The sequence below is a fragment of the Tenrec ecaudatus genome, chromosome 11 (assembly GCF_050624435.1).
Source record: "Tenrec ecaudatus isolate mTenEca1 chromosome 11, mTenEca1.hap1, whole genome shotgun sequence".
In the NCBI taxonomy this organism is placed as follows: Eukaryota; Metazoa; Chordata; class Mammalia; order Afrosoricida; family Tenrecidae; genus Tenrec; species Tenrec ecaudatus.
Window position 1 is genome coordinate 43,790,275 of NC_134540.1, and position 14,118 is coordinate 43,804,392.

Below are 14,118 nucleotides of genomic sequence, written 5' to 3' on the forward strand. Positions count from 1 at the left end.
GCCACAAATCAGGACATTTTTGTAACACGTTGTTACACAATCTTTTCACAACCTCTAAATAGAAACCTTGATTAACAGTTTGAGCTGGTGGAACGAATTCCAAATGCCCTACAAGTTGACATTTTCATCTATTTGTGATATTGACAGATGGCCAGAATGAGGTTTGATATCAATCCACATTTCACCTCTTTTGAAATGAGAAAACCTCTTGTACACTTGAGTGTTTCCCATAGCTCTGTCCTTACAACCTGTGTTCAGCATCACAGCACTTTCTGTGGCATTTTTTCTGAGCAGGAAACAAAATTTCAGAGCGACATGCTGTTCTCTTATATTGGCTAGCACATAAAGAAAATGAGATTCAAGTGAAACTGTTTTTACAAAAGAATTCACTGCAATCAGAGAGAACCTTCCCAGGTGACACCACTGGGTGCACTAACTCAGAGTGGGTTGCTTGGTGCTCGCCTAACAGGAAAAATGCATAATATGAAATTTCTGTCAAGCAAAACTATTGTTTCCCCCAACTCTTTTGGGGGGGAAGGGTTTCTCCTCGTAGATGCAAAAATCCTCAACAAAATATTCTCCAATAGAATCCAACAATATAACAATAAAATAACTTATCATGACCAAGTATGATTTTTACCAGGGATATAATGTAATCTCCCTCATCAACAAGACAAAGGACAACCGTGTGATCATATCAATTGATGCACAAAAAGCATTTCATAACCCAACACCTATTCCTCCTAAAGACTCTCCAGAAGATCGGACTAGAAAGGGAAACTCTCACTGCAACCAAAACCATATATGAAAATCCAATAGCCAATATTGCACTCAGTGGACAGAATTTGAAAACATCTCCACTGAAGTAGGTTTCCTGACAAGGATGCCTCTTCTGTTCACTTCTGTTCTGCATTATGTGGATGCCCTAGCCAATGCCGAAGACAATGGCAAAATATCAAGGTGTATGATTGGGAAAAGAAGTGAAACTTTTGCTATTTGCAGACACTATGATTTTATATATTGAAAACCCCAAGGTGTCCACAATAGGATTGCTGGAATCAATAGAGGAGCTTAGTAGAGTAGCAGAATACAAGATTAACTAGCAGAAACCAGCAGAATTCCTAGAATTTCTATACACCAGCAATGGGAATACAAAAAAAGCTATGAAGGAATCAGTACCTTCACAATAACCACGCAAAAGCTGAAATACCTAGAAATAAACTTAACCAGAAAAACCAAAGACGTGTATAAAGAAAACTACAGAACATTCCTAAAAGAAGCCAAAAGGGATCCAAGCAAATGGAAGCATATATTCCATGTTTGTGGATGGGAAGACTCAATATTGTGAAAATGTCAATATTACCTAAAGCAATTTACATATTCAATGCAATTCCTAATGTATTTCCAGTACCATTTTTCAAAGAAAGAAAAACTGTTACCAACTTCTTATGGAAAAGGAAGCCCAGGATAGGCAAATAACTCCTCAAGAAGGAGAACAAAGTGCAAGTGGCACTACCTGATTTCAAAACCTACTATACCACCATAATTGTCTAATCAGCATGATATTTGTATAATGATGTATATTCAGACCAATGAATCAGGCAGAAAACCCAGGCAGCTGATTTTGACAAAGGCCCCCAAAACCATTAACTAGGAAATAGATGCCCTCCTTCAATCAATGATATTGGAAAAGCTCGATATCCACTTGGCAGAAGAATGAAATAAGACCCATGTCTCACTTCATGCATAAAAACAAACTAAAGGTGGATCAAATACCTTGATGTAACACAAACATATCAGGATCATCAATGTGAAAATTGGGACAAATCTATGTGCCCTGGTGCAGGGAACCCATGAGCTGTCTGAGATAGCAAAATGAACACACTCCATAGAAGATAAAATCAATGAATGGTACCCCCCCCAAAAAATCACCTGTATACATTAAAAGACTTTATTAAAAGAGTAAAAAAGATTCCTTGGACTGGGAAAAGATATTTAGTAAAGTCATAAGAGACAATGGACTAATTACTCACATATACAGAATTTTATGAGCTTACAACAAGAAAAAAAAACTAATAGCCCTCTGAGACGTGGGCAAAAAGCCTGAACATCTGTGTCACAACATATGACATCCGAGAGGCTAATAAACACATGAGGAAATGCTCCCGGTCATTAGCTATCTGGGAAATGCAGGTCAAGGCAACAATGAGATGCCACCTAACATGCATTACTGTATCCCAATTTTAAAAAAAACTGACAGCAGAAAATATTAGAGATGATGTGGTGAGATAGGAACTCTTATCCACTGCCACTGTACTTGTAAATACGTACTGCCACTGTGGAAGCTGTTATAGTGATACCTAAAACAGATGGCAATTCAACTACAATGTGCTCTAGCTAGACCATTACTGGGCATCTACCTAAAAGAAATAAGAAACATCATGATTGCAAGTTTGCTCTCCCATGTTCGTTACAGCCCAGTTCACAATAACACGAAAATGGAAACACTCTAATTTCCAATCAATAGAAGAATAAATTTTAAAAATTCTGGTATAAACACACAATGGAACACTATGTATCCCTAAAAACCAGCAATGAAACACCTCAGGTTATGGAGGGATCTGGAAGACATTATGCTTAGTGCAGTTAGTCGAGCTCAAAAGGACAAATACTCTATGAGTCCACCAGGGTAGGAACACTCAGCAAAATGGGCACAAACTCAGGCTTGCAGGCTATCCAGCTGGGGACCAGAGAGCTTTGTAAAGAGGTGGACCATTGCCAATGAATCACATATCATTCACTCCAGGTAAGTATAGTGTAGGTCACCTGGGTGAAGGGCACCTCAAATAGCTGGAATCAAATGATTTGGGGAAGCTCTCTGCTGAGTGGTTGTCATGTGGATCTGTGGTGAGTTCCTCCAGAGAGGGAGGCAGCCCTGTTAGAGGGATGAGGCTTCTGATGGAGGGGCAGTGCAGGAAAGGGGAGAGGGAATAGTCAAGTTTGGGGGAATATAGGCTCAAGTCTGTTGATGGGAGATGAGGCCGGGCTAATCGCTAGGTGGGGAGATGAGAGACTGAAGATGCTCTTAGGAACATTAGGTGGAGAGGGTTTTAGTGGTATGCAGAGGGTGGGCTGAATTTACCTAAGGCATCTGGGGTTATCCCCATGACCCAGGTGGAGTCACTTGGAACACTGGGACACTGGATCTTTGGGGACATGTCATGCTCCAGAGACTGCATTGGTGAGACCCCAGATGGGAACTCCAGTGGGAGAATTAGGCTCTACTGCAGACACACTTGTAACCTGAGATTTAAGCAAGGAAATGCACGAGGAAGCTGAAAACTGCTGTAAGGAGAATGGTGTACTATTGGTTGTCAGACTAACACATTCTTTCAACATCAACACTCTATTAAGATACTTATTATTCTGGCAATCCTGTGATGGCCATTCTGTTATCTTCTGCTTATACTTGTTTTTATTAGGGTGTATCTCCAAGGAGTGTCACCATTGGGGCTCAACCGCTTGAAACTGTGTTATTTTCCTGTGTTTTTCAGTAAGTGAAACCCAAGGCTGTCGAGCCTATAGGGAAAGAAAATAGAACAAGTGTCTGGGTGGAAGGGGGATTTATTGGGGTGGGAGTGCTAAGAGGGTGATGATGAGAGTTCCAGGAAGGAAAAACATGTTTGGAAACGAATTATGGAAGCAATTGTCCAATTATGTTTGACGTGAGTGAACTATGGACTGATATGACCTATGTACTAATTCCCAATATACGGAAATTTTATTTTTAAAAAGCACAGATCCATGAATAAATGTTGGATTCACAATAAATCTTACCTACCATTTAAGTACCACCCATACACATTTATGTATCTTCAAGTTGACATGAAACGATGTAACTCCCACATCTATTAATAACTGAAATTTAGAATGTTCAATGAATCTAGGAAAATTGCTGTTGTTAGGTGCCATTGATCCAGCTCCCACCCACAATGACCCTATTTCCAATAGAATGGAACACTGCATGGTCCTGCACCATCCTGACAATTGTTCCTTTGACTGAGCCCATGGATGTAGCCATTTTGTCAATCCATCTCATTGATAGTCCTCCTCTTTTTAGCCACCCTTCCACTTAACCAAACACAATGTCTTTCTCCAGGAACTTGTCTCTCCTTACAGTAAATCCAAAACATGTAAGACAAAGTCTTGCCATTCTTGACTCTCTGAAGAACTCTGAGGAAAATCAGAAGTTGTAAACAATGAAATGGAAAGCATAAACATGAATATCCTAGGTGTTAGTGAGCTGAAATGAATAGCATGACCAATGCAATATCAATCAGAAAATCTATGTCAGGAATCATAGAATCAAGAGGAATGGTATCATCTTCGTCTTCAAAGGGGAAATTTCAAAATGTGTCTATGATAGGACACTTTCTATCTGCAAAGAGAAAATGAAGCTGGGGAGCAGGTCCCACCATCACATAAGGGGTGGTATAGTGGGTTAATTTTAGGTTGATGATTTTGTATGACCAGTAAATGATGCTATAAATACCCAAATGGCCCTTTGCAAAAAAAAAAAAGTTTCCCAAGTCCTCTGTGTCAATGCATCTTTTCAAGGGTTCTTTCATGTTTCATTGACTTTTTGCTTCTCAAAGCATTATAGCCTCTTGCATGAACTGATCTTTCCTAATAAGATGCCCAAGATATGGGGTAAGAAGTATGCCAATCCTTGTTTCCATGGAGAATTCTGGCTGTTTTTCAAGACAGAATTGCTCCTTCTTCCAGTGGTGGTTGAATATTTAATGTTCTTTCACAATACTTCCCCAACTCTTCTCAATTCTCTTTATTTATTGTCCAGCTTTTACACACATTTAAGGAAATTGCTAATTCAGTGGCTTGGGTCAGGCACACCTAAGTTTTCAAACTGATATTTCTTGTTCTTTAACACTTAAATGATGTCTTCTGCAGCAGATTTGCCAAGCACAGACTGACATTTGATTTCCTGACTGCTGCACCCATAGAAATTGATTTGGATCCAAGTAAAATTAAATCCTTATGACTCCAATCTTCTCCATTTATTATGATGTTGTCTAAGCCCATTGGTGAAGATTTTGGCTTTCTTTACATTGAGTTGCAATATATACTGAGACTATAGTTTTTGGTCTTCATCTGTAAATGCTTCATGTCTTCTTCACTTTCAACAAACAATATTGTCTTGTATTTATGATGCAGATTAACATATCCCAAATAGATCTTACTTTGTTGATGTTACTACAAATTCTTCATCTTCTTCATCATCATTGACTTTAGTGGTTTGATTCCTAAATTTGAATAATAGTTCATATATTATATAGATCACTTTAGGCTTCTGAGTATCATCTTACCACAGATATCATTCTACTTCAAGATAGATCTTAAAATGTTTCTTTTTGATGATGAATGGGACACCATTATTCATGAATTTGTCATTCCCCTCAGAGTAACAAATAGAGTTGGAGTATCAACATTGAGCTAGAGTACTTACCTCGTGTGTGTGTGTGTGTGTGTGTGTGTTGCTTGGTGTCTATGTCCATTATGAATTCACTCACCTCCTAGTTAAATGTTGGAAGGTTCAAGTCTACTCACAGGTGTCTCTATAAAGAATTGGCTGATGATTTATTTTCAAAAAGTAAGCCATGGAAACCTTAAGGAGCTAAGTTCTCTTCTACAATGGGGTCACCATGAGCCATGAGTTAGAATGGAATTGATGAAAAATAGGTTTAAAAAGGATGGTAAATAATTTTTCTCTAAAAACAAAATTATTTGATAAGCTGAAAAAACTTCTTGTAACTTAATCATTTTTGAAAGAAAAATATAGAAGTGACCAAATCTGATACTTTAGTCAACTTGGATGGACCAAGATTCTCAGTGGTTGGGAAGTTAACATGTAGTAATCACCCATGACCTGAAAATACACAATGTAATCAAAGCCAATCTGTTGTAAGTGTCCATAGTGGGTATGATGAGGCTGTAATGCAATACCCTTACTTAGGTGCCAGCCCAAATATAATTATTAGGACTCTTGCTTCAACTTGCTTGTTTCTACCACTATGTGAGCAATTTTCTTGATACAAATTTCTACGTCGATATATGCATATGTATCTCTAAAGAACTAAGCCTAAGACACCAACTCCAGTCAATCCACTGTTTAATTGGATTCCAATTCACAGTGACCCTATATGGACAGAGGAGAACAACTCTATATGGTTTCTGAGACTGTATATTTTTACATTAGTGTATATCATCACCTTTCTCCCATGAAATATTTGGTCTATTTGAACCACTGATCAAGTGAGCAATCACTGAACTTAATATCAGAGATTGTCAGTGGAACAGTGGTGGAATGACCAATCTATAGCTGCCTCCCAGGATCCTGCAATTCCAGTCCTTTCCTAGACATAGAAGAAACTGAAGAAAAATACTCACAGCTATATTTAAATGATTGGAAAGTATGATGTAAAGTGCTATAACATATCACTCTTGTGGTTCTTCAGATAAGTGGCTGGGAAATAGACATTGAAATCCACCTGGAGAGAAAACTCATATATCTGTCTTTGCTAGTTTAAGAATAGAATTCCAACATCAGAAAAGTGGGCGAAGAGAGACATCGGACACTGTAAGATGTGACAAAATAATAATTTATAAATTATCAAGGGTTCATGAGGGAGAGGGAGTGGGAAGGGAGGGGAAAATGAGGTGCTGATATCAAGGACTCAAGTAGAAAACAAATGTTTTGAGAATGATTATGGCAACAAATGTACAAATATGCTTGACACAATGCATGTATGTATGGATTGTGATAAAAGCTGTACTAGCACCCAATAAAATGATTTAAAAAAACCAGAATAGAATTCCTAACTGGAGAGTGATATGAAGTATGCCTAATTTTGGTCTTTAAATTTTCAATTTGGATAACCTAATCCAATTCCCAAGGAAGCCTGTTACACTAGAGTTTTGAGACTGGACTTAGCCCAAAGCTCTGTTAATAGGCCTTTCTGTCGTAGAAAAGACCTACAAAGCTACTTTAGTAAATTTTACAGTAAGAAAATGCTCTAAAGTTGTTCTAGTCTATGACACAGAATCCCAATTGCTATAGTCCCATTGTGGAAGGTATTTTCTACTATACTAATAGTCAAGATCAGGGTGGGATTAAGATGTGATCTCTGTAGAGGTGTGTGAATCAGGCTATATCCTTCAAGTGCTTGGGGACATCTTTGAGACTCCACCTCAGTAGAGGATACAACGCACCAACCTTTGTTTCCTTGGACATATACCGGTCCTACCATACACTTGGTGGCACACATTGCCTTACTGGGAAAACCATACCTCTATTCTCTGACTGAGCTTTGGTGACGTGGACATTTTTGGCTTATGACTCTGCACCCTGCCTTTGGCTCACCTCTGCCTGACCTTTGGATATTGGACTGAATAGTACCTATAAGCACATGACATATTTCCTCAACATTTCCTGCTTTTCTGTAGGATATTGCAGAAACTCTCACAACCCAGGTCCTTCATGGGATATAGTCAAGGGTGGAATTCAGGGGAAAATGGCGCAGAATAGCATCTTGGCAGAGTTGTGACAACTTTCCTTAAAAACTCCTTAGGATTAGTATGGTATTATTATTTCTTAAAGAAATTATTACTACAGAGGGCATTTTGACTCTTCCTGCGGGGTCACCAAAAGTTTGAATCCATTCCAAGGCGATTAACCACAGCATTAAATGTCTTCCAGAAGATGTCAGGCCAGCTGTCAGAAAAACAAATCTGCAGTTCAACATGACTTACATTGCAAAAAAAAAAGTGGAATTTTCCAAATACCCAATATTATTGTTTTCCTTTGACATTTATTTTTGGGAAAATATTGAACAGTTGTAATATACACATTTTAAGGAAAAGCACCTCCTCCTTTTTTTATAGCATCATCAACTCATTGCTCCAATAGCATTACAAAATCTATTTTTGCAGTGCAACCAGGATGATTTCACTAATATTGAATGCTGTATCTGAATGAGGGAAAAATGGAAGACAGTGTTTAAAGAACCTCTAATTACATATTCCTAAACACAACCAGTTATTGCCCAGGACGATATAAAAATTATGGAAATCTCATAAAATTCAAATTCTGCGAAGAAAAAAAAAGTTAACAAGTAGACTGTACATGTTTTAAACAAATTTAAAAACATCTATAAACCCATTGTACAAAACAACTCTCTTGGAAGGTAAAGAGTGAGGAAGATCCTAACAAGGAATTGTAAAGAAAAGTCAAGTAAAACCACATTGATTTTATGCTACTGCCACGCAATCTTTACCGCCACGGGACCAAGGCTTTCTAGCTCTTGTGATAGGTTCAAAGATTATGCTAAATCTTAATATTCTATACGGGTGGTCAGCATGCAGACATAATACAGATTAAAGTAATTTATGATGGATAAGATGATGAAGAGTTCACAGGCCATCCTGTTGCATTTTGCGCTCCGATGCTTTGGTTCTGCTGCTGTATCTTCCTGCAGCATTATTTATTCAATCTGTTTAGTTTGCTTTACAGGCTGTGGCAGCATTCACAGGGTGGACCTATTGAACCCAGCCGTAATAGATGTAATACATCAATACATTTGAGCTGAACAGCTTTAATTAGGCCTTCCAGGTCATTTCATCAATTCAGTTTGGTACCATTGGGATTTGGATAAGACCGAGGCTCCCGTGGAGCATGAGAATTACAGCACTCCAGCAGGGCTCTGACAGTCACCGCACAGGGTGAGGCAATCAATGATAATTCACACAGGGAAGTTGCCCAGCGCCCAGCCCATAAACTTACCCTTACAGTAATATCTTTGAAATCCTGAAACCTTTAAATCTAAGTGCCAATGTGGAATGTAAACTGCCTTCAAGCTCCTCAAATGGACACAAAAAGCATTTTAATCCTCCTGAATACAAGAACAGAACATTACGTTGTTTCTACTGACATACATAGTAGAGTGAGTCAAAAAGTATTGCTTTCTGACTAGATTTCTAGCTCACACATAAACTTACAAGCAAAATACATTCAAAATGAACTTCTGATCTGTGCAGGCTGCCGACAAGTTTTTCCATGACTGGGCTCAGTCATTTTAAGATGCATTCCAAAAGAGAGAAAAAAAATAAACACAAAGGATACATGTGGTGCTGTTCTGCTGCTGTGGTTACACTGCTACTAGCTACAAGGCCAATAGTTCAAAACCACCAGCCACTCCGTGGAGAATTAAGGGCTTTCTTCTCCTTTAAAGAGTAAGATTCTCAGACACTCACAGGGGCAGTTCTACCCTGTCCTGTAGGGTTGCTATGATTTGGCATCACCTCAGCCGAAGGCGAATTACAATTGTGTAATGGGAAATAAAAAATAATAATTTTAAGATCAGGGGGAATATAAAAGGTTCATGAGGGAGGGAAGTTGGGAGGGAGAGGGAAAATGAATTGATACTAAAGGCTCGCATAGAAAGAAAATGTTTTAAGAATGATGATGGAAACAAATGTACAAATGTGCTTGACACATGGTTGGATGTATAGATTGTGATAACAGTTGTATGAGCCCCCAATAAAATGATTTTTTTTAAATGTTCAACAAAATTCAAGTGAACATCTTCTTGAATCACACAAACTTTGCAACAAATGTGTAAGAATGCTACCACACATGAAACAATAGTTTTTAGCAACAGCAAGTGTGATAAAGAAGATAGGGAAGACCTGAAAGATGAATTCAGGCAAAGAGGTCAACTCAAAAGATTATGGTGACATTTTACCCCCAGATTCCGAAGTCCCACCTTAGTATAATTTCTTGAGGTGCATAAGACAATTGTGAGGAATTATAATGCAGATTTTTCAAGAAGATAATAAACTGTATTGGTAAGAAGAATGCCAAAAAAAACTATGCCCAGAGATGTTTTTCCATCACCACCAAGCACCCTGAGACAGACATTTCCATCCTCACAATATCCCTGCTCATTCTGTAAGGGCAGAAAGGACTGTCCTACAAGAGTCTCTTTTGAATCCCTGACCCTATCCACCCTACCACCCTGCCTGGCGCCATCCCTCCTCTTTCTTTTTGCTAAACTCAAAGAATACTGAAAAGGAACAGGGCTGAGTTCTTCTATGATGCCAAGGCCGCCCTTGGAAATAGGATCCTTCCAAGCGGCCACAATTCTTTCAGGGAAAGCGTAGAGAGACAGAACTACATCCTTTAGAAATGTATGGATCTAGACAGAGAATGGGTCCTAAAACAGTAATTTTACATTTTTATATTTCTGCTTAATAGGTACTTTTTAGATTTCTAGCACTCCATAGTAAAATGGTTGACTCCCTTTCGAGTAGAATCAAGTGACGGTTTCTGTGTCATTAGGTTGATGGGCTTAATCTAAGAAAATGCAAAAACTGTGCAATGTGCAAAATGTAAAACGTTTCTTATATCATTTCAAATTTTAATAACAGTTGGTGTACAGCTTGAAGTGCAATCTTCACAAATAGCCTAGAATAAACACACTAGAAAGAAACCAACCCTAGACAAATCTACACAAATAAACCACGCATGGCTGGACAAGGAGTGACAGTTTGACATGCGGTTTGGCACATCTTACAGCTAATTTTCACATGCAAAATATCTCCAACTGAAACATTGACCATATGTTTAGAATGAAATGCAAACTTCAAGCACATTTGCATGTATGTATAAAGCCAACCAAATGATATTCTAAATGTCTACTTGTGTAGTGTGCACAATGTGTTTTAATCACATTTTTTTCCTACTATACCAAGAGTCACATAGTACTATGATAGGATGTGAAGAGTGGATGCGTTTGTTTTCTTTCCAAACCAGTAGAGAATATAGGAGTCTATGAGTCACTTACAGAGAGAACGCATTCTGGGCTGTGCGTGTGTGGACATCCAGCCTGATTCAGAGTTCCACAAGTAGCCCTAATAATGAATGTGTCCAGGGCTGGTCGTGCAGCAGGAAGGACTATAGGGAAAAGTTAGAGGAGAAAATATTGACTAGATCTTTTAATTCAATAGAAAAATATTCTAATTCAATACACATATAGTTATGTTTTATATGCCCTAATTCCATATGTTCCAAGGGATTGATATACATTAGACAGCTCTCTTTAATCATTTAAAAGAAATATATATTCATGATTGGAATTCACATACTTTAAATTATGTTTAATGACTTTTCCCATTTTAACTGAGGTAGTCTAGCATGTATTGTCTGGTTAATTAACCATAAAATAAGAAAAACAATTCTTAAAATGTTTCAAATGTGTCACATTATTGTTAAAATTTTTAAATCAGTTACATCCAGGAAAATTTTATATTTCTGTTGAAATTTGCTACTCATATCTATTAGATTTATATCCTTTCTCTTGAACTGAAATGGAGTGAGGTAACAATGATTGTTATCTTTGTACATGAATGAAAAATATAAATATTGTGGGTTGAAAATTGTAAAAAGTTGAACACTCACAGAGCCCTACCAGTGTAATTATAGCATCAGTCTTGCCATTTAAAAGATGAAAATGTCAACTTGAAATCATTCCAGACGCTAAAGATTTCAAATAACAAAATAAAACAAACAAATAAAAAAGATTACAAATAAGAAAAAGAGTTCCATGGTAAAAAAAAAAAGAAAGAAAAGTTATAACTGAAGAAACACATCTAGATTAGCAAAGTCTCTCTAATCTAAATGGTCATGTTAAACAAGACACAATTAAGACCAATTTAGTTTTCTTGTTTGTACCTTAGAGAAAAAAAGCATGTCAAATCAAGCTATATTATATGGAGTATTTTTATGTAAATGGAATTATCCTTAAAGTATACAGCTTTTTGCTTATTTTTTTAAATAACAAAAGAATTTGCTCTTTTCCCAAACCCTATGTTCTGATGATATACACTTATCTTCTTTTGCCTAAAACTGCTTTAAAGTATGTGTTAAATTGTATTCCATCTACCATTTCAGTAAGCCATTCATTTTAACATTCCATAGTCAGAGTAAATGGACATGGTTGCCACTTGACTTGAGTCAAAAATTCTCATAATATTCTGCTCATGAGGTATACACAAATGTTCCTTAAACATAACTAGGATTCCTGAAATTTACCTGGGAGAAATATTCCATGTGGATGAAGAAGAATAAGAAGAACAATGTTAATAGGAGAAAACAAAAGAATGTGAGAAAAATACTTCATTGTTGCTAGAGTATTGTATACTAGATCAACCTGTTCTTTTGAGACTTAGCATTTGAGGGACCTCAAGCTAGTTTCCTGTGACCCATTTTCCTCCTTTCCAATAAATAAATGCTTCCTGAATAAAGATAAATACGGATTGTTCTAGCTACTTTTGAGGAATGATCAGATGTATTTTTGTGTTAGGAAAAATTCCTTAGTGTAACTTTCGTGGACTTTTTCTCACCAAATTAGTTTTTTATTTTCTTGGTTGGCCAGTGTTCTTCAAGAAGATCTCCCAAGAGTTCATCTTTCATAGTCCCTGATATTTATAACATAATGAAAGCCTAAATTTTCATATAAATCAACCATTTTATAGCTGCAACATTTTAGAGGTCGGCAGCAGCAAGATTCCATTATATTGAGAGTTATACTCCAGGATTTAAGTAGTAACTTTTACATACTTCAAAAGCAGGAGAAATCAATGAAAATAGAGACCACGAATATGAATTATATGAATTATAAAATATGCAAGAAAGTAAAATGTCAAGGAAGATACCTTAGAAATACAACATCTAAGAAAATAACTTTAATGGAACAATGCCATTGTAATTTAAAAATATGTATGTTTAAAAATATTCCAAAAGAGAAACAAAGAACCATGATTAACAGAATTATTAATTTAAGAAACAAAAAGGCTTTCTGATCCGCCATCTGCGGTGGGGCCGCCGCCAGGATGCAGATCTTCGTGAAGACCCTCACGGGGAAGACCATCACTTTCGAGGTCGAACCCTCGGATAAGATAGAGAATGTGAAGGCCAAGATCCAGGACAAGGAGGGAATTCTTCCCGATCAGCAACGGCTGATCTTTGCTGGCAAGCAGCTGAAAGATGGACGTACCTTGTCTGACTACAACATTCAGAAGGAGTCCACTCTTCACCTTGTGCTGAGACTTCCTGGTGGTGCTAAGAAGAGGAAAAAGTCTTACACCACTCCCACGATCAAGCATAAGAGAAAGAAGGTTAAGCTGGCCATCTTAAAATACTGTAAGGTGGATGAAAATGGCAAAAGCAGCCACCTTCGGCGAGAGTGCCCTTCAGACAAGTGTGGTGCTGGAGTTTTCATGGCCAGCCACTTCGACAGGCATTACTGCGGCAAGTGCTGTCTGACCTACTGCTTCAACAAACCAGAGACAAGTAACTGTACTTGTGAATAAAGGTCATGAACATTTAAAAAAAAGAAACAAAAAGATCTAAAACATTAGAAATAAGAAAATAAAGATTTTCAGTTATTGAGAAATAAACCACCCCAAAACTAAATACTTGACTAGAGCAACTGTAGAAAAAAATAGAATTTTGAAGAGAAGAGGAAGGAAAAAATCCCAGAACATATTATTGTATGATAATGAATGTCCTCCCTCCGTCCCCCTACCCCCAATGAAAGGTCTGTTCCTGGCTAGTGATAACCCTGGGTTTCTCTGTACCTGGTTGTGTAAGGCGCTCTGGTTGCACAGTAGGGTATGCACTGAGCAGCTAAGCACAAACTCAGCAGTTGGAACCTCCTCAGGGAGAAAAATGAGGTAGCTCAGAAACCACAGGGGCAGTTCTCCTCTATCCTGGCCTCTAGGGTTGTTGTGATTCAGAATCTACCCAAGGGCACTGATTTTCATGGGCAATAAGGCCTTAATTACTCATTATTATGTAAGGAAGCCAACAAAGTCTCTGAATGCAGAGGCTTTGAGAGCTTCCTGTTCGGCAGAGGGAGAATTATGTGCCTTCTTTGGCAAATAGAAGCTCTTTTATTGGAGATTTCTAAGTGGAAGCTCCTGTTGGGAAACTTCCCAGACACTGCCCATGTATTTCTTTCTTATGCTAATTACGGTTTTTAT

General features: G+C 37.7%; 1 protein-coding gene across 1 annotated transcript; it reads left to right on the forward strand.

Moving 5' to 3' along the window:
* Positions 1-12,934: 12,934 nt before the first annotated feature.
* On the forward strand, positions 12,935-13,446 carry LOC142461615 (ubiquitin-ribosomal protein eS31 fusion protein-like). The gene has a single exon (XM_075563570.1). The coding sequence runs from the start codon at positions 12,967-12,969 to the stop codon at positions 13,444-13,446; it is 480 nt and encodes a 159-aa protein (XP_075419685.1). The 5' UTR covers positions 12,935-12,966.
* Positions 13,447-14,118: the final 672 nt, after the last annotated feature.

Bases quoted from the DNA above. Each gene is read 5' to 3' on its own strand.
- LOC142461615 (XM_075563570.1), top strand. From the start codon at position 12,967: ATGCAGATCTTCGTGAAGACCCTCACGGGGAAGACCATCACTTTCGAG.